General features: G+C 43.8%; 1 protein-coding gene across 8 annotated transcripts in view; it reads left to right on the top strand.

Annotated features, from left to right (window-relative positions):
* Positions 1-19,192, top strand: part of Frmd4b (FERM domain containing 4B) — a 326,883-nt gene extending 307,691 nt beyond the window's left edge. For 7 of the 8 annotated variants that reach the window (XM_087656095.1, NM_001427301.2, XM_087656094.1 and 4 more), the window contains 7 exon segments: positions 133-361; positions 3,137-3,193; positions 5,092-5,239; positions 7,463-7,582; positions 9,365-10,176; positions 13,251-13,383; positions 17,555-19,192. In XM_087656095.1, the coding sequence (XP_087512221.1) occupies positions 133-361; positions 3,137-3,193; positions 5,092-5,239; positions 7,463-7,582; positions 9,365-10,176; positions 13,251-13,383; positions 17,555-17,675 (1,620 nt within the window). In that variant the 3' untranslated portion in view covers positions 17,676-19,192. 8 annotated transcript variants of the gene reach the window in all.
* Positions 19,193-21,162: the final 1,970 nt, after the last annotated feature.

Here is a 21,162-nt window from a genome sequence, read left to right as displayed (position 1 = left end):
TTTCATGCCCAAAGGGTGTACTACTCAGGAACATGCAAGAATCTTTCATTATTACCCAGCCATAATGCAAGAGAGTGACTGCGCGTGTGTCCGTAAAAAAAAAAAAAAAGCCGTGTCATTGTCTCAATGCAGGATCCAGCTTTACAAGAACTGGAGAGCAATTTCCTGATACAGCAAAAGCTGGTCGAAGCTGCAAAGAAGCTTGCCAGTGAGCCAGACCTTTGTAAAACCGTGAAGAAAAAGCGAAAGCAAGATTACACAGATGCTGTGAAAAGACTGCAGGAGATTGAAAATTCCATAAACGAATACCGAATCCGATGTGGCAAGAAGCCCAGTCAGAAAGCTGCCGTTGTCCCTCCAGGTTAGTAATGGAGAGCTGTGGCAGTCCCCTACTCAGGTCTCCTGCTGGTCGGGATCTTCCAGTCCTCAGCCTGTTCACGTGGTTAAAGAGCAGAACAACAGCATCAAAAGCAACTGTCCCAGGGTCAAAATTTTCAGTATCAAAGGCGTGTGACAGTGGCAGTGGGCTCACCATTGCAGTTCTGTAGGACAGGACATGAACTTTCAGGATAAAGGCTCACAGGGATGTTGGCTCACGATAAAACAGACTCCCTGTAACTCGACTGGAGTTACTTACTGCCCCATATCACTTTCCATGATGCCGGCTCTTCAGAACACTGAGCTTTCCATAGAAGCCTTCCCACAAATGTTTGAATACAGCATACCCTGCATCTTTCTTAGAGACCCGTCCTTACACGCACGTGTGCAGATAGAGAAGGGGTCCCGAGATTATCCCATTGCAAAGGAGTGTTTAAGAGTAGGCAAATGGCAGATGATAGCAGGGAATGCGGGAAAACGAGAGATAAGATTATAACCACAAGGTAATCCTGACTTTGTATAAACCTGCACACAGGATGACTGATGGGGAACTATTTCAAAATACTAACAGCCAGGGAGTTGCAAGCTGGCTAATTCTCTTCTATTTCCGAGACTCTCAACATCATGTATCTATGAAGCTCATATTCAGGAAAATAGACAAATGGAGGAGTCTTTTTATGTCAGTTTAAAGTATTTGACCTTACGCAAAAACTGATGGAATTTTTTAGACTCAAACGTGGTTGAAATGTGATGGTGTTTCTTTAAACCCAAGCCTTCCCTCCCCTTCATGGGTTAACACCTGATGAAATGAGGTGTATGATAACGCTCCACTGGATGGTGCGTTATGATCCTAACTGGTACCTTTCGTTTTCACTGGAACATGAAATAGTCACACATTTTCTACTTGATAAACTGAGGTAACTGGGTTTAGAGCAGAGCAGGCTTAGAGCCTATGAGTCATCAAGATGAGGCCTGACTCTCTGGGAGGGAATACACAGACACTACCACACAAATGTTGGTCCACTATAGCTGGAGAGGCTAAATGGGCAATGCAGTTGGTTTGATGAGGGCTGCATTCTTCGCCTTCAGACATGGGTGATTAACAGTGTGCTTAATGTTCATGGCCGTTTGTCACAGCCAATTCACCCTCAAGCTGTGCTAGACCCAAGTGTTCTCCTTGTTGGTGGCTGGCATTTGGGCAGCAGATGGTGCCGTGGGTTGAGCATATATCGGAGAGATGTTTTTGTAAGTGAACCCAGCAGCTGACTATCCTGGCATCTTGCCTTCATGTTCCACTGTGACTCGAATTAAGAGAGAGTCCTCCCAGCTCTAATAAAGATTAGCATTTGACTTTGAATGGAGACGGTACCTTCACAGTGGTTTTAAAACTTACATTGAGGTGCTGTATTGGGCTAGAACCTTCCACCAAAACAGTCAATGCTGAATATGGGATGATTTGCAAAAATCATATCAACACATCTGAGATGTCTCCTTTTTACCAAAGGGGCACCAGAAGTGCTCAACGCACCGTGGCTGTCATTCACAGTCAGACAGTCAAGTATGGGTAATAAAACGAACAAGTGTGGTTGGTATTTATCTAGCATTTGTTGTGTGCCTGGAGCTGGCTAAACTCTGCCCGCCATTAGTTAATAGCTCCTCTCAGCACCGTGCAGTAGGCACCATTGTTATCCTCATGGCAGAGCTGAGCCAAAAGATCCTCAGTGAGATGAAGCCACTTGCCCAAGTTCCCGCGGACGATAAATGACAAAAACAAGATTTCAAGTCTTCTGATTCAGTGCTTTTTAAGTAGGGACAGTTTGCCCTCCATACTTGCACCCCAGAAATATTTGATGATATTTGTGGACATTTGGGGGCTGTCAAAACTGAAGGTGAGAGTGCTGGTTCATGTCTGTAAGCACTGTTTCTTCATTGCACAGAAGAGCTCCTTAGATCAAATATGGTATGCAGTCTCCTTTCAAGGTATAGAAAACATTGCAAACTAGCTTAAGAGCCAAACTTTGTGGCTTTTAATCTTATTGTAAGTTGATTGTAAGAGCTGATGATATCGCTCAGTTGGTATTGCCCAGAATACGTGAAGCCCTGGGTTCAATCCCTAACACCGCATAAACCAGGCACGGTGGTGTATGCTTGCAATTCTAGCATTTGGGACTTGGGCGTATCAAGGTTATCATTAGTACTGTAGAGAGTTCAGGGGCAGCCTGGGCTTCTATATAAAACTGTATCTACAGAAAGGAGGTGGGGAGGAGATGAGATTAAGAAAGAGAGAAGGAAAAGAGAAAAATAGTTAGCCCTTTTATCCTCAGATTCCACATCTGCAGACTTCAGGTCAAAATATTTGTGGGAAATGTTCTTTGATAAGCATTACAACAGGACAACTATTTAAACAGAATTCATACCATATTACGAATAATAAGTAATAGAGACAGTACTCACAGTGTGCAAGAGAACTATGGGACACCCTCAGATTTGCTATCCTTGGGGAGACCAGGAACCAGTCTCCCCTCTGGGTACCGAGGAATGACTAATCCATTGTAACATCTGTACAATAGGTCAGATGCTTTTTATCTCCAGTAGAATGTAAGTGATTCCGACAACAGCTAATTATTCTTAATGTACTGTAATTGCTTACATTTATCTAAATGGAAATAAAATGCGCTCGGTTGAAAATTGCTTCGCTGAACTCATTCTAATTGTATAAATGCACAATTATACTAAAGACAGCTACTTATATTCACAGAAGACATCATTCCATCCGAAAGTAGCTCTTTGTCCGACACCACCACCTATGATGATCGTAAGTGGCGCTTTTTATTGTTTAAAAATATTAGACACTGAGGAGCGAAGGTCATTTTTTTAAGATTTATTTTTACTTGTGTGTGTGTGTGTGTGTGTGTGTGTGTGTGTGTGTGTGTGTGTGTGTGTGTAGACCATATATATCTGGGTACCCAAGCAAGCTGGATCCCCTGGAGCTGGCGTTACAGGCCATTGTCTGACCCTTCCTGACCTGGGTACTAGGAACTGAATTCAGGTCTTCATAAAATGCAGTAAGCACTCTTAATAGCTGACACCACCACCACCCCACCCCACCCCCTCCTAAGATAATTTTTTAATTTAAGTAAACTCGGGCACAAGATGTAACTTAGATGGTAGAGTGCTGAACGTGCATGATGCCCTAAGTTTGATCCCCAACCAAATAATCCAGGTGCGTGCCTGCGGTCCCAGGACTTGGAAGGCAGAACCAAAGCAGACAGGAGTTCAAGGCCTTCCTTTGCTATGTAATGAGCTCTAAGCGTATGACCCTAACAAGAGCAACAATAAAGGGAAGCCTACTTGTCTCTCTTTGAGGAAAAGGAGAATAGACCAACTTCATCTATACAAACGATTAGGGAGGGAGGTCTACAATTATCATATATGCAGGCTAATATTAAAAACAGGTCCACTTAATCAGAAACCCAGAGCTTGAGTAAGCCTATCTGAAAGGGTGTTGAAGTCCTATTTTTAAACTTTGCATTTCTTTGTATTTTAAATAAAGGCGGAGAACAGTGTAAGCTACATGGTCTTTCACCTAAGGATTCCCAGCGGTGATATTTTACATATCTGGAATCCAGCATCAAACCAGGAAACTATAGTGTACACTTTGCATACCACGACTTTCTAAAAGAGAAGTGGGGATTGGTTTTATTTTCCTCAGGAAGAAAGGCACATTATGAGAATTAGATTTTCATGTCATTCTTACCATTTCCTATAAGTAAACAACATGTGTTACGGTGGCCAACATCAGTTCAGTGTGTTCTGGGATGGTATGTGTTTCCTTCCTATCAAGGGAAGGAATTACAAGGAATTACAAGGAAGGAATTCTTGTAATTCTTTATGAGCAATCAGCTGATTGGCTATGTGTCTGATGTGATTTGAAGTATTCCGGGAAGCCACTGCCCTGCACCTGTCCCACCCCTACCCCTCCCCTAGACTGCTTTTTTTCTGAGTTTCACGGTAAATAAAATAAAATCTCACTACTTCAGTGTCCTCCTTCGAGCTGCCGTCCAATGCACTCGGCATTTTTTCTTTTTTTTGAAAATGCGTTTGTTGGTGGTGAGCATGCTACATCTGCGCCAATAACACCCATCCCCCATAGGATGAGCCTGTGGCCTCAGAGGCCCAAGGTCCTCAAAGGGAACAATATCCACCTGGCGTATTTTCTTGACTTTTTGCAAGTTGGGGTTTCCTCCCTCCCACCCCCTTCCTTTCTTTTTTTTTGTCTCATAATGTAACCCTAGCTAGTCTGGAACTCACTATGTAGACAAAGCAAGCCTCGAACTCAAAGAAATCCACCTGCCTCTGCCTCTGCCTCGAAAGTACGGGGCTTAACGGTGTGCACCGCCACACCAGACGCCTTGCAGACTTTCTTTAATTAAAAGTTTTTGGAAGTGACACCGTCCCCCATTGCATCTGAGTGAGTTTCCTACTCAGAGTGCTCACTGGGAGTTGAGAAAAATTGGCTCAGGCCTCAGTATTTCTTTCTTTCTAACATGCCAATTATAAAACGTAATTACACAAAATGTACGCATTCCTACCAACGTGGCCTTGAGAAGAACCGTTGTTCATCTGACCTACCAATTCCTCTGGGAAAGGTTGCCAAGCTCTTCCGTTTGTCCGTTTGCTCATCTTTATTCATTACTGCTTGACTCATTTTAGCCAATGACTCCTTCACTCTTGCTGGGCAGCGACCAAGTTCAGTACCTCATTCTCCAAGAATTCTACCCCCCAAGTCTCTTGGTATTGAGAGAATCCACTTCAGAAAATCCTCCATCAATGAACAGTTCGTGGACACCAGGCAGTCCAGGTGAGTGGCTGTTATCTCAAGGCTGATGCCTGGAAGCTAAGAAGGAAGCTAAAAATTCTTCTTTGTTTGTTACTCGTCCTTCCAGACGATGTTCTTTTATGAAACCGAGGGAGGGAAACTAACCCAGAGGTTTGTTGTTGAAGCTGGGGCTTTTGGTTTGGTTGGTTGGTTGGTTGGTTGGTTGGTTGGTTAGTTTTGGTTTTATGTTTCTTTTAGCTTTTGGTTTTTGTTCTTGATTGGTTGGTTGGTTGGTTGTTTTTTTCAAGAGAAGGTTTCTCTGTGTAGCCCTGGCTGTCCTGGAACTTCCTCTATAGACCGGGCTGGCCTCGAACTTGCGCATTCACATGCTTCAGCCTCCTGAGTCCTGGGATTGGTGCTGGGATTAAAGGCATGTGCCACCACTGCCCAGCTGAATGGGCATGTTCTAAGAAGGCTTTGAAAAGGTCCTTAACTCTATCCTTGGTATTAAAGTCTGTGTGACTTAGATCCAGTTACAAGGACTTTGATGCTGGAGATTGAGGAATGGTATTAACCAGCTCTTCCCCCCCCCCCCCCCCCCGGAGTTGGGGACCGAACCCAGGGCCTTGCGCTTCCTAGGCAAGCGCTCTACCACTGAGCTAAATCCCCAACCCCCTAACCAGCTCTTACAATAAACAAAATACCTGAAACAAGGAAATCATAAAAATCTCTTGGCTGCAAGAGGTTTGAGGACACGATCACCTGGCCCCTTTCCTTTTGGTTTTGTATTTAGGGGAGCATTGTAGTGGGGAGCATAAGATAGATCAGTGTACTCACCTCAGGGTAACTGAGAATAAGAGAGAGACAGGATGTAGCTAATCCCAATTTCCCCTTCCAGGGGAGCCCCCGGTGTCCTAACTAGTCCTACTTGCCACACCTCCAAGTTTCCATCACTTCTGGCAAACCCCCAGGAAGACTTTCAAGTCAATTTCTAACAGGCCTAGGATTCCAGAGTTTAATTTTATAACCTTGACTCTAAAGAAACTGACAATTTGCAGACAGTTTAAATAAACTATCATAAAACCACATGGTAGAATGGTTATAAATTCATCTAAATGACATTGTAGAGCCCTGAGCAGTGATGTGTACCTGTTAGTATAACATCACAGGCTGAAGAAGGATTACTGTAAGTCTAAGGATAGCCTGAAAGTCAGTCCAGGCTACCAACAGAGATCCTATCCTCAAAACTAAAACTAAAAACAATTAATTAGTTAATTAACAATAAAACGAAAAAACAGTATAAATAGATATTTTTCAATATTATATGTAACTTCAATTTTTAAGTAAATTTTTAAAATACAAAGTTAAGACCTCTTTTTAAAAATACAGATACTTGGGGTTGGGGATTTAGCTCAGTGGTAGAGCGCTTGCCTAGGAAGCGCAAGGCCCTGGGTTCGGTCCCCAGCTCCAAAAAAAAGAACCAAAAAAAAAAAAAAATACAGATACTTGTAATTATATACAGTTACAAAAACATTTCATGTTGTGGGTGCAGTCTCACATTATGGTTACCCAAATCTTTATTTTGTACTTTTGAGCTATAATGCTCTTTGCTTACATTCACAGGAAGTAGACAGTTGTGCAGGAAGTTTCCTTCTGGGCATCAGGGAGCTGGAGCCAGGATCTGTGTGTGCTAATCATGTGCTTTGGCACCAGTGTTATGCCTTCCCCTTAGACAGTTATGTTCTTAGCATTCGGGGAAGCAGAGAAACACAATGTAAAGACGATACACTTTAGTCAAGTACCAGCCAATAGTAGCCCACGGGCCAGGTCAACTCTGCCACCATGAGCTGACTGCCTTAAAAAATTACTTTCAAGAAATTAAAGGGAATGGGTCAAAAGTAATGATATTTGGTAATGTCTATAAGCTATGTTAAATTATGTTGGAACACAGCCACGCCCGCCCTCTTCCACACTGCGTGTATGTCAAGGCCCAAAATATTTACTGCTAGACTTGATAGAAGAAGGGTTTGCCGAGCCTCACCGACTTGCTGCCAGTTGATCCATGACCCCAGAGAGTCAGACCACATGTGCTTCCACTAATAGTCACCGAGGACCACTCAGGATTCTCACCTCTAGAGACGCTCTTTCCCATCCTCTCCCAAACACTCTTCCCATCCCTTTCCGGTAAACTTCATATGAACACAGGACAAATCTGCCAGGAGTATGGAGAGACTCACTGTTTCTTCAATTCCTTTGTAATCACAGAGAAATGCTGTCCACCCACAGCAGCCCTTACAAGACACTAGAGAGGCGGCCCCAGGGAGGACGGAGCATGCCCACCACGCCAGTCCTGACTCGGAATGCCTACAGCAGCAGCCACCTGGAGTAAGTACTTCTCCTCAGCTTCCTCACTGTCAGTTTTGGGTTGAGTGTCTGCCTTGCCTTTGCTGCCTTTCTAAATCTTTTTTTTTTTTTTTTTTGGTTCTTTTTTTCGGAGCTGGGGACCAAACCCAGGGCTTTGCGCTTCCTGGGCAAGCGCTCTATCACTGAGCTAAATCCCCAAGCCCTTTCTAAATCTTTTAAAGTGACTTTCTGCAATGCTCACCCTGACTCATTCTAACCCATTCCCTGCTAACTTACAGTTTCCAGTTGGTCAGTAAAGACCATGTACTGGATATGGTGGTATCCAGGCATATGTTGGATTCTTGGTACTTGCGTATTTCCCCACCTAGCTAGTACCACTCTTCATCATTCATGGGCAAAGATGAGAATCATTGCAGTGGGACTCTTGCAGAGTTCAGCCCTAAATGTTTTCATTTTCTTTTATTTATCTTTCTTTTTAAAAGACATGTATTTATTTATTCTATATGAGTGTTCTGCCTTCACACACACACAGCAAGAGGGAATCAGACCCCATTACAGATGGTTGTGAGCCATCCTGTGGGGTGCTGGGAATTGAACTCAGGACCTCTGGAAGAGCGGGCAGTGCTCTTAACCACTGAGCCGTCTCTCCAGCCCCTTCTTTTATTTTTAAAAGGTATTTATTTAGCAACACCACTTCTGATAGTTCAAGTTGACTTTGAACTCACTACGTGGCCAGGAGTGGCCTTGAATTCCTCATCCTCCTGCCTCCACCATCCCAGTGCTGGACTACAGGTGTACACCACTACACCTGGCTTACGTGGTGCCAAGGTCTAAGCCCAGGGCTTCACACTTGCCAGGCAAGCACTATTAAGCTGTAACCTCAGCCCTGTAAATTCTTTTTCCAAGCTACTTGAGTTAGTGCCCACAGCAAGCCTGTTATGAAGTGCATATCAGGGACCATTTCCATCTCGTTTTACGAACACAGAAGCAAAACAGGGATGTTGAACACCCTGCCCTAACTCTTACAGCTGACAGCTACGCCATGGTTCAGCACTGGTATTCCTGCTTTCGGTCCAGGCTCCACCCCACCTCCCCTCCTTCTCTCCTACTCTTATGTAACTGAATGTCACGTGAGAAGAGAAGCCTCCAAAGCCCTGTTGGAGGGCATCTTCCAGCTTTAATGCAGGCTACATATCATCACAGATATCTTCTCTAGCCTCAAGAAAGGATTTGGCTTTCACAAAAACAGGACCTGGTTCTTCCCTAATTCTGACTGTGGTGATGAGCTTACACTCGAACCAGTGCGTGGCGGGAATGGGTGGACTCTATTATGCAACCTACAAAGTCCTATTGAATTTAGAGGTTATGGATCTATTCAGCACGTTCTTTTCTCTGTGTTGCCTGTGTTCCTGTGTGATGCATGTGTGTGGGTGCTTGTATACTTGACTGTGGAGGCCAAAGGTCAACATGGGGTACCTTCCTCAAGCAACTCTCCCCCTTATTTTTTAAGATAAGGTCTCCCGTTGAACCTGGAGTTCACCAATTTGCCTAGACAGGCTGGCTAGCAAGCTTCAGCGATCTGCCTGCCACTACCTCCCTAGTGTCAATTACAGGCACCCTGTCTTGCTTTTTAACATGGGTTCTGAGGTCTTGAACTCAAGTTTCCATGCTCAACACCCAGCACACACTCTGCTGTGGTGCCATCCCCCCATCCCCCACCCCACCCCTGTCCTCAGCCTAGTGTCCTTTTCCCTCCCTTGGATCCCTCTTCTGCTTCATTCATCTTCCCTTCTCTCCTTTCAGACCTGATTCCTCGTCTCAACACTGCCGCCAACGGAGCGGAAGCCTGGAGTCCCAGTCCCACCTGCTCTCTGAGATGGACAGCGATAAGCCATTTTTCACCCTTTCCAAATCCCAAAGAAGCAGCAGCACAGAGATCCTTGACGACGGGTCTTCGTACACCAGCCAGTCAAGCTCAGAGTATTACTGTGTGACGCCTGCTGCCGGCCCTTACTACACCACCCAGACCTTAGACACCCGTGCCAGGGGGAGAAGAAGGTCTAAGAAACACAGTGTTTCTACTTCCAATTCGGGAAGCATGCCCAACCTAGCACAAAAGGATACCTTGAGGAACGGCGTCTACTCAAAAGGTCAGGACCCACCTCCTTCCGGTTACTATATCGCCGGATATCCACCGTATGCGGAGTGCGACCTGTATTACAGTGGTGGCTACGTCTACGAGAATGACACTGAGGGACAGTACAGTGTCAATCCTTCTTACCAATCCTCAGCTCACTATGGATACGACCGCCAGAGGGACTATAGCAGGTCTTTCCACGAAGACGAGGTGGACCGAGTGCCCCATAACCCTTATGCAACTCTCCGGCTGCCAAGGAAGGCTGCTGTGAAATCTGAGCACATCACCAAAAACATCCACAAGGCCATAGTTGCCGAGCACCTTCGTGGCTGGTATCAGAGGGCTTCTGGACAAAAGGATCAGGGGCATAGCCCACAGACTAGCTTTGACTCAGACAGGGGATCACAGAGGTGCCTTGGATTTGCAGGGCTCCAGGTTCCCTGTTCTCCAAGCAGTCGAGCATCTTCCTACTCTTCAGGTAAGATACTGGGGGAGGCACATCACTCCAAGGGCCACCGTATATCACAATCCCAACCCACCCCACACTACTCCTGTCCAGGGTCATAAATTGATCCCCAAGACCATTAAGAGTGGCGGTTATTAGGTGAATCCGTAATAAGAGCTGCCAACTTGAACAGCTTTCACAGAGCATTAGAGTTGGACGAAGCTGTCTGTAGATTTGAGCCAGGCAGACACCATGAGGATCTAGTCTGTGCGCTGTCCTATGTTGGTGCTTACACCAGCTTTGTGTGGTCTTCATCTCGTGTTGATAGCCCCATCTCTTAAAAGTATTCTCACCATTGGAGGTTGATGTTTTGAAAGAATTATGGAAGACACACAAGGCTAGCAGAAGGCATTACGAATCACACATCCCTTCCTATTGGCTAAGATGTGATAAATCTAAGGATGTTCCTGCCTGCATAACACCCACAGTAATTCTGATAGAACTGGTATTTGGCGAGTATTTTTTCTACATACTTTGCTTATCTTATCTCAGTGTGTATGATTCTCTACTGAATTGCTAATGTAAGGAATTTGGGGGAGCTGGGGTCATAGTTCAGTGGTTGCCTGGGGTGTTTGAAAACCTATTCCATGACACCATCATTACTGAAAACTCAGGGATTTTGGTAGCTAATTTCGATCATCGAAAGCATTCTCTTTCTAACCCTTATATGGGGTTTGGCCACTCCCCCTGCTCACATTTGCAGAGTACCTGTTTCACACCCTCACCTGTTCTAATTTGGAGAAACAGGATGAACACTGCTCTGCCCTCCATAGTGAGAGCTCAGTACTAAAAGGATCTCTGACCTCTACAAGCTCAGGGTGTAGTCAGCAACTGAAGGAATTTATGATTTGAAGAAATGCATGAAATCCTTAAACTACACAAAAACCTGGTCTTGAGATTTGTTGCCTCCCTGAAACATGTGTGGGAATTGCCAAGCCTGTGGAACAGTCAGAGTGAACTGCACCTTTATGATTCATAAGCTTGCTGACAAGAGACATTGCCATAGAAACTTCTGCTTGGGTTCTATTTTATTACTATTTCTATGACCTGGACTTCCGCTAGGATTATCCCACCTATGACCACATCAACACAGGAAGAGGCTTCTATCACTGTTTCTTATAGTTTATGGCCCTGATCTAGAGGACATCTGTCTTGCTCAGAGGACACTCTGAACTTCCTTAAAGTTCAGGGTGAAGCATGAAAAGCTTTCACAGATTACATATAGACAGAGCTCTACAAGAATAAAAGCAAACAGGGGTCTAGAAATTCTTGTGGATGGCCTTTGATGCACAGGGCTGGGTGAACACCCAGGGAAAACCAGGTGTGATTCAAAACTCTTGACTGCCTTGTCTGTTGGCTTCGTATCTAGGGCAAGGGTGAAAACAGAGTTAATACTTCCTGGTTCAGACCTGGTATCAGTTCCGCTGACTGTACCACCAAGAGCATTCCTCCTCACCCCAACCTCCCTTTGGCGTTTCAAGATAGGATCTTACTGTGCATCTTGGGCTGGCCTCAAACTCATAAGGCCGCTCCCGTGACTGCCCTACCACACCTGGCTAAGAGCATCCTTTATAAAGCATTAAGTGGATGAAATCAAGGCTCCCGGAAATCCCTTCTGGAATGTTCCCTGCCCCTACTTTATAGCTTTAGAGGTGTATTTCTACAGGCTCGAATCATTCACGTGGAGAGCTACATTTCCTGTTTCTGGTTAGTCAGATTTTGCACCACCTGAAGGCTTCGTGGTGACTCAGTTTCAGGAGTGATGGTAACCACCTTTTCTTGACAGCTCTGTGCCAGGGTGCACTTTTAGTGGGAACAGCAGGGCTGTAGGGCGAGTGCTGTAGTTGGGTGTGTTTTTATTCTTATTTTACAATCAAGGTGACTCTGGTTTAGATAGATAGTTCAAATGGCTCTGTCAGTCCCCTAGGCTGGCAGGTGACAAAGTAGGGCTTCTGTCCCAGCTCTAACAGTATGACCCCCACAAACTTCAGAGCCCTCCCCTTAGTGCTCAGTCTTGGAAACCCTGCATGAGGATCCTACATCTGTTAGGGTGAATCAGGCGGTAATATGGCCACTGACACATTTTGAAGTTTGTCAGTGGTGATTGCAAGTGGCTTGTGGGTGTGGAAAGAGGTCAGTGACCAGGAACAGCAAATGAGGAATAGGGAGAACCATGACCAGGGCTTGTCTGTGTGAGGCTTGGATACACACAGGGCTGTCGAGCCGCCTGTGCAGCCCAGGAATGGAGCAAGACTGGTTTTACAAAGAGAATAGCAGAAACCCAGTGATGACCAGTGACATTCCTTCAATCAGGCTCTGCTTCCAAACTGTGCCCTTGTTCTCTCCTGGTTCCACCCTTCTACAAAACTAACCTCTTCCACCTTCTGCTAGCTTCTCCCCTGGCCCCCACCACTTTTTATTCAACAACAGAAAATGCCCTGTCTTGCCAGTGGCCAGTGTTGCCTTCAGTAGTCAGGTCTCAACAAGTCACCTGGCTGGATGCTTTCCCTCCACAGACCTCTCTGCTTGTTCTCAAATACCATCTGGCCGGCTCTGAAGGTTCTCTTCCTCCATGAGAATCCTCTTCTATTTTTTCTTCTGGACTACTTAAAAATGTGTGTTATTGAAATTTTTTCTGTTAATAGTAATACTTACTGTGTTCTGAGTCTTTATTCTGCACTAGGCTAAATGTGTTCCTAGTTCCCTTCAGTCCTGGTGTTGTAACCAAGGAGAATGTGCTAATGCTGTTATCCTCTCCACACCTAAGGAAACCGAAGCTTAAAAAGGAGAAGTTATTTGCCCAAGTCACTCAGCCAGCTACTGATCCAGCAGAATGAACTGACTGCAAATTCTGACTCAAATAGGGGTCTCTCTCAGGGATAGAACAGGGGCAAGGCCTGGACCCATCCCCAGCAGGGGCAAATACAAATGAACCAAGACCGTTCGTCTCTCTGCTCTACACACACCTGACTGTGAAGCAACCTGAGCAGCAGATTCGGCTTGGAATATTTCAACTAACATTCTCTCTCTTCCCATTTTCTTTGTAGTGTCTTCTACAAATGCTTCTGGGAACTGGAGGACCCAGTTAACCACTGGGCTCTCTGAATACGAAAATCCAGTGCATTCTCCCTACACCAGCTACTATGGCAACATCTACAATCCCTTGCCCTCTCCAAACAGGTGAGAACGCGTTGGCCAGGTTCTTGGAGCCTGGTCCTCTTTGAAGGATGTGTGGCTCCTACACTGTGGTCTGACTGTGAAGAGGTGTAATGTAGGATTTGGTAGACAAGAGCCTATAGGCCCAACCCAACTGCCACCTTGTCTAGTAAATGTTTCACTGGAAAATAGCCTCACTCATTGCCCTCCCCGTAAGCTGTCTGTGTCCACGCTCTGAGGACAAAGCTAACTGGACTCTTAAAGTTTCCTGAGCTCCATCTAGCTCACCCAAATCCGGCAGTCCTTATGGCTATATGCTTTAAAGTCTTAGTCTCAAAGCTGGGCTTCTCTTTCTCGTCTATTTTAAGGGTGTGCTTAGAACTAACTGTATTGTGGATAATGTCCTTTCAAGTCTTTTCTGGAAAGGAGAAAACCTGCAGGGAAAACAATCCCTGCCCCCCAGTAAAGCCATTTGTACCAAAGTCCAGCCAACAGTTGTTGCGTTGGATCGCACCACTTGCTGCATTTCGTGTTCACTAAGACTCGGTGCACACTTTTTTTTTTTTTTTTTGGAGCTGGGGACCGAACCCAGGGCCTTGCGCTTCCTAGGTGAGCGCTCTACCACTGAGCTAAATCCCCAGCCCCCACAGCCAGCTCTCTTGTTTGTCTTCTGAGGTAGTCGCTTGTAGGCAGTGAAGGGAACACACAGTGCACACAGTGTGACTCTGAAGAACCGTGGCTTCTTGTGATGAACACGAGACTCCCCTGGCATAGATGATAGGCAGGTCGATGGAGCAATGATCATTGTATCATCCCGGGCTTATTAAAATGAATTCTTCTGCAGGGGAGGAACTAGCTTCATTCTTTCCTCTTCACTCTCCCACCCTCACCCATCGCGCTGTGAAGACACGCTTTTTCTGGTTCTGTTTTGTTTGGTTTGTTTGTTTTCTTCCTTTGCTCTTGATGTAGAGACTACAGCCTGTGCAGTGTCTGTGCTAGGGAACCGGGCAGGTTGACAGCTGCCTGCACTGGCAGTTGGTGTCCTGAGCTAATTGGAAGAATTCAGTCCCTCCTCCCCCAACTTCCACCCCTGTCCTTGTTTTTCTTCCCCACATTCCATGGAGTTTTTCTTGGCTTGGAATATTAAGCCAATTGTCTCAACTCAACAAAGGGTGTGCTCAAAATAGACTTTTGGTGAAACTGTACTTCATAGGACGTCAGCGGGCTGGGACTTGTATAAATAATACTTAAAAATAAGTTCCGCAGCAAGATCCAAATCTCGAGCCCCCAAGTTTGAGGTGAACCCTTTCAATGGAGCTCTCATCACTCTGGCTAATACATTTGCAAAGACTTTTCGTGTTTGGACAGCGTTTCTCTCCTTTCTGCTGACTCAGTGCACAAAGATGGTTCCGATATCTTTTTTTTTTTTTTTTTTTTTTTTGGTTCTTTTTTTTCGGAGCTGGGGACCGAACCCAGGGCCTTGCGCTTCCTAGGTAAGCACTCTACCACTGAGCTAAATCCCCAGCCCCGGTTCCAATATCTTTAACACCACTTTCATTGAATCCAGGAACTGCTAAACATTCTGAGAGGAAAATCTATTTTTACCAAGTCTGCCTATGTATTTCAGTAAGAGCAAGATGACTGGACAGAGGAGGCTGGTGTCAAAGGGGACATAGTGTGCAGGAAATGGGAAGCTATTTAGAGCTCCATTGTGGTGTGGGTGGGTGTTCACACCCACCGGCACTCACTGTGGAGAAAATGTGGAGAGTAATAAAGAACTAGAAAGATAAAACGGAGCTGTAACCTTACAGCTCGAGACAGGAAGACTAACATTTGACATACTTCGCTCTTTTCCTCTGTCCATTCTAACATGATCATAATGGTATAGTAAATACAGTCTTGCATTTTATATTATTATGAAATTATATCTCTCATTCTAAAAAATTTTGATATCATAAAAATACATTCCTATGTGGTTAAACTTTTTGTTTGGTTGGCTGGTTGTCTAGTAGATTTGGATTTTTTTTAAGACCTGGTTTCTCTGTGTAGCCCTGGCTGTCCTGAAACCTGATTTGTAGACCAGGCTGGTCTCGAATTCAGAGATCCACTTGTCTGTCTCCTGAGTGCTGGGATGAAAGGTGTGCGCCACCACCTAGCTAAAAGTGTGTTTTGTAAGTTCCTGCTTTTCAGATGAACAGGCAACGTTTATGGTGCCGAAATAGTAGAAGCACATATTTCAACCCGTCACATGTAGGATTCTTAAAAACTACGATACAATCTGATCATTTTAATCTAATTCAGTTTAATAAGCTAAACACAACAATAATCATTCACAAAGTTTAATAAATTTGCCTTAAGGCCGCATGATACATTTTTATGTAAACATGTTTTTAAAGCTGCCACGGTGGTTCAGGTTCTCAAGAGGCTAAGGTAGGAGGATTGCTGCAAATTTCTGGGCAACCTAAGCTCTACCTAGTGAGATTAAAATCAGTCTGGACAAAAAGGTGAAACCCTGTCTCAAAACCAAAGCAAACCAACCAAACAAAAAGCATGATTTTTAAATCAGAGATGGAATACCTCCATGTGGAAAATCTTATAACAATATCCTTTACAATTAACATATTAGTTGTGCTAGTAGCAGTGAGAGGCAAAATACATTTCATAATGTAAACGAATAACTCTAGATTGTCTAAAGTTTTAAAATGCTCAGCAACATTTGAGTGTTTTTGTTTTTGTTTTTTTAAATAACACAGCTCCGAGAAAGCTCGGAGTTTTAATTGGCAAGTTTTTTTCCCCAGTAAGGTTTGGTAAACCTGGTATTGGTGAGCTCCCTGAAGCAGACCAATCCCTGCTCAGCTGCTACAGTTTCAAGATGAACTTGTTTTCCTTCACTTCCTGTCTTCCTCTCCCTTTCCTATTCCTGTCTAACTTCCCCCATCACTAGGCACAATCACAATCGAGGCCCTCTGTGGCAGAGGATGGCTGTGGCTCCAGAAGTGAGATCAGTACTAAGCTCTGTCTTGTTCAGTGTAGCCAGCCGTAGTAAGTACAGTGCTGCGCTCTGCCGATTGCTTCTTTCCCTACAGCAGGACTTTGGCCTGCCCTGGCTGCTGTGTGAGGTTGTGAAATCTGACTTGGCTTTGACATTTCCTGAAAACACTAAACATCCTGAATTTACATAGTATCTATTCCCAAAGCTCTCCTTCCAAAGACTTTTTAACTCTGCTTTACTAAAAGACTTTGGAATTGGAAACAAAATCTACTAACTATCTAACCTCTTTTTAACTGTTACAGAACTGGTTTGCTTAGCTGAACTGTTTGTATGTATACTGTGCTTGTTTGAATATACCAAGCAAATATGTCTGTTTCTCCCCCGGCCCCTGCAGTGTTAGGACCAAAATGCTTATGTGATGTAATTTCCTGAGTCATTGACAATTTATATTTGGCTCATAAGCCCTTAGGATATGATGTATATCCCAAACTATCTCTGCTAACTTTTAAGCGTTCATCTTACTCCTGAGAAAAACCCATCGTTTATTCTTTTATTTAGAAGAGTTGCCCAAAATATGCCTTTTTTAAAAGTTAAAATATGATTATATAAAAAATTAAGAAGCAAGCATATGTCAAAGATCCACTTTTTATTATTGATAAGAAAGCTAGCTATGCTTCTTCTTCTTTTTTTTTTTTTTTCCTTTTTCTTTTTTTTCCAGAGCTGGGGACCGAACCCAGGGCCCTACCACTGAGCTAAATCCCCAACCCTGCTATGCTTCTTTAAAGGGAATTCAAAACAATAAAAGAAAGCTCCAGGATAAGACCTTCCATTTTATACCAGATCAGGCAGTGTCCCATGGGGCAATAAACTGGAAACACTTTCTTCTACAAAAGGATATGTTTGTATTTCTTCCAGACAAACGCCTTTAAGTTAACATGTAACTTAATTCCTCCTGGGCCCTAATCAATAGTAAATGAAAGTTAAACAAAGGTAGAACTCTCCTGAGAGTCCAACGATCTTTTGTGTGCCTGGCAGACAATGCTTCACTGTGCTGTGAACCGAGTATGCACTTTTTTCCCCCCTCCCGTCTTAGGTTCTGGAAATTTTTTTTCCTTAACAGTGCTTTCCTCTAACCTGTTGGACTGTTTGTACTGAGGGAGTGAAATAGATCCGAGTAGTAACTTTCCTGGTTCCCTTTAACAGACAGTACGCAGAGAGCACTCCGCTGGACGGTACAGACGGAAACCAGCTGGAAGACAGCCTGGAGAGTAGTGAACAGAGGCTCTTTTGGCATGAAGACTCCAAGCCCGGAACATTAGTCTGAATGCAGCTGGACCTCCTGACCAAGCACTGCGCGTTCTCACACTAGTGTGCCTTGCAAAGTCTGTTCATCTTCTACAAGAAGGCTTTAGAAACTAAAGGCATGAAAGGTCGAAGACAAGACTTAAATGTGGTTTGAAAGAGAATCACACACTAAGCCCCACAAAGCCCTGGATGAGGACTTGCCTTCCACATTGTAGGCACTGACTCATCACTAAGTCGGATCCCGTTGTGGGACTCTTGTCAAGAGGGCCTGCACAAAGCCTTGACCCACAGCGAGCTCTTATGAAGGGGATAACATTTGCCAAAGGCAAGCCCCGAAGCTGGGAAGATGGTCACGGAGTTTGTCCCATTGGAGAGGAGGATGGGAGATTTCAGACCACAGTTCAGAATTCGGAGAGAGGGAACCCAGAAGCTCCTGAATCATGACTCACCTTCACAAGGTTTGAACTCACGAGCTGACAGAAAACACCCTGTTACCACAAACCGATGAGGACAATTTAGACAGTATTGGAAACTTACTTGAAGAGAAGTTAGATTTTCATGAAGTTCTGAATGAGTGTAAATGTTTTAGGCTATTGCAAAAATGACGTTTTTCATAAGCACCCTAGTATGGATTCTAGCCTTCTGATTGCTGTAGCATCCCGTACTATAACTTAAAGGTAGCCAACTAGAGGAAATGAAGTAACTGGCCAGTTCTGCTTGGAGAACGTTCTAAAGGTACATGCCACCAGTCCCTGCTGTGCTTCCCAACACCGCTCAGACTGGTGACCTTTGCCTGTCATCTGAATGGTGGGCTTGAGGTGGCAAGCTTATCTGAAAAAGTGTTTGGAGATGCTAACAGAAAGGACCCCAAAAGGACAAAGCCAACCCACATCACCGTAGATGAATCGTGTGCCTTACAGTGGTGAGCCGTAGAAAATGAAGCCTACGATCTGAACTCCAGAAGTAAATCCGAGTCACAGAGTGACGAGCCGAGATTGGCAGGAAAGAATTTACTCCAAGCTGCAGGAGATTGAATTATGAGGATTAAACTACCTCATACCCCCCGGAGGAAGTCGTTTGTGTAGGTTAGCTGTTCACAGGACCTTGCCTGCCTCTAGAGCAGCCTTGTTCTTTGTGTCTTTTTTTTTTTTTTTTTTTGGCTTCAGAGTCCCACAAAAGGTGCTCCCTTCCCCTCCCTTTTATACAAGTTTCTTGTTCATATTGTGAATAGAGACATTTCTCAACAAGTTTTCTGGAACATTTTTCTACTTGTATTCCAAAGCATGTAATATATACATAAAAAATGATTTGATAACTGCTACTCTGTCATTTGTATCATTAGAAATGAAGTTTGGGGAAAATTTTTTTGGAAAAAAAGAAGGCACAAGTTAAAAAAAATAACTTATTCCTTTTTGCATATTTGTATAGCCTCCCGAAATTGGAAATCGCCTTTTGCATATTCTTTCACTGTTTTGACTTTTTGAGACCTATTAATTTTTTTTTATGTAGGGCAATAAACTTATGGTGTGCTATTGACACGTGTCCGAGTTCTTGTCTTTATGTTTGGGATCCACAAGAGGCCGTGTGGATCCATCTCAAGGGCGTTGGGCACACAAATACATTTAATATTACAAGGTTTTGTTGATTTCAAGATACACACTTTTCATCATTCAATCAGAAAATAAGGTTCATATATTCATCATGTCTTATTGGAATTGTCCATGGTTTGGGTTGCTGTGAATTTGGCTGATGTTTTGTTTGTTTGTTTGTTTGTTTTGTTTTTTTCTTATTCATACATAAAATATTGTTTTGTTCTGTTGTTTCAGTGTTGGACCTGAACCTAGGTTCTTGTACACAAGACTCTCTACCACTGCAATATATACCCCAGCCCACTGCTGTGCCTTACGACAGGGTGTCTTGGAATTGATCAAATGGGAGAGTTAATCACTTCACTGAGAAGGACTGATGGGAATTTTTAGGATTTAGGTTTGAAAATATTAACTGATTGATAGTGAGTAATTCATCTTTGCTTTTAATACAAACCCTTTTCAATAGAGGAAGGCATTTCCCCTTCTGTGTTACCCTGTTTATTAGAGAGAGCTAGGTTGGAAATGAAATGTAAGGAAACACAAATAAATGTTTCTGTGCATGTGCCCTACATGAAAGTCCACCTTTTCCTGCTAAAAAAGTGATGTGCTCAGAATCGCAAATACAGTCTTGAAGGAAAAAGTGTGACTTAGCTTCCGCATAGAAGCACAGCAGGTCTGCCATCTGTCTTTGGTGGAAATTACTCAAAAACAAAAACAGATAAAGGCAAATTTTCAACATGTATCCATTCTCTTCTTAACTCCACACACGCGTACACACGTGTGTGCACGCACACACACACACACACACACACACATAATTCCTCTACTCATAGAAGGCATTTGAATTACATATAACATGTAATCATGTCCTGCAAGTGTTGCCCAGAATATAGAAGACAGTGTCAGATCCCCAGAAGCTAGAGTTACAAGTAGTGGCGAGCCCACCCAGTGCGGGTGCTTGACAAGAACTACTCAGGTCCTGTGGAAGAGCAGCAAGCGTTCAGGAAAGAAATGTCCCTTTAAGGTGCATTCATTGGAACACTTGCTTCCTGTTGAGGGCACTGTATGGGGAAATTGTGGAAGCCGTAGGAGGCAGAGCCTAGCTGGAGGAGGAAGGTTGTGAGGATCTTAGCCCCTCCCCACCTCTTCTCTCTTTGCTTCCTGTAGAGTTGAACATTTAACCGGCCAGATTCTTGCCTCTGGGGGCGTGCCATGCATCCCACCACTGTCAACTCCAGTTCTGGAATTGCAGGTTAAAATGACTCTTCCCACAAGTCACTTTTGTCTGTAATAGTTCATCATATATACCATATATTATATATGATGTTGTTTTATAATTATATGATGTAGATATATGGCAGTGTATATCATATTATAAAATATATGACAAATATGTATGCAGGTATATATTCTATATAATGTGGTATGTATTGATATATATTATATATACTGTTATATAACATATTTTATATATGTGTGTGTATATACATACATACATACATATATATATATGAGATCTGACATATTAGGGCTCACTCCCTCTCAGTGCATATTGATCTGCCTCACAAATGTGAATATTTGGAGCTTGAGAAATGACTCAATGGTTAAGAGTACTGGTTACTCTCCTTGAAGACCTGGGTTTGATTCCCAGCATCCACATGGCAGCTCACAAGCAGCTGTAACTCTAGTCCTGGGGGATCCAGCACCCTCTCTGGCCTGTGTGTGTATGTGTGTGTGTGTGTGTGTGTGTGTGTGTGTGTGTGTGTGTGTGTGTATCTATATATATATACATATATATATATATATATGGATGAACATGGTACACAGACACAATACAGTCTCATACACATAAAATAAAAAACAGATATATAAGGTGAATTTAATAAATAGACTAACCTCCCTTGATGTTTGTTCTGC

The sequence above is a fragment of the Rattus norvegicus genome, chromosome 4 (genome assembly GCF_021556685.1).
Source record: "Rattus norvegicus strain SHRSP/BbbUtx chromosome 4, alternate assembly SHRSP_T2T, whole genome shotgun sequence".
Taxonomy (NCBI): Eukaryota; Metazoa; Chordata; class Mammalia; order Rodentia; family Muridae; genus Rattus; species Rattus norvegicus.
The sequence above is the reverse complement of the archived record's forward strand: the minus strand, read 5'-3'. Positions and strand labels throughout refer to the sequence as shown.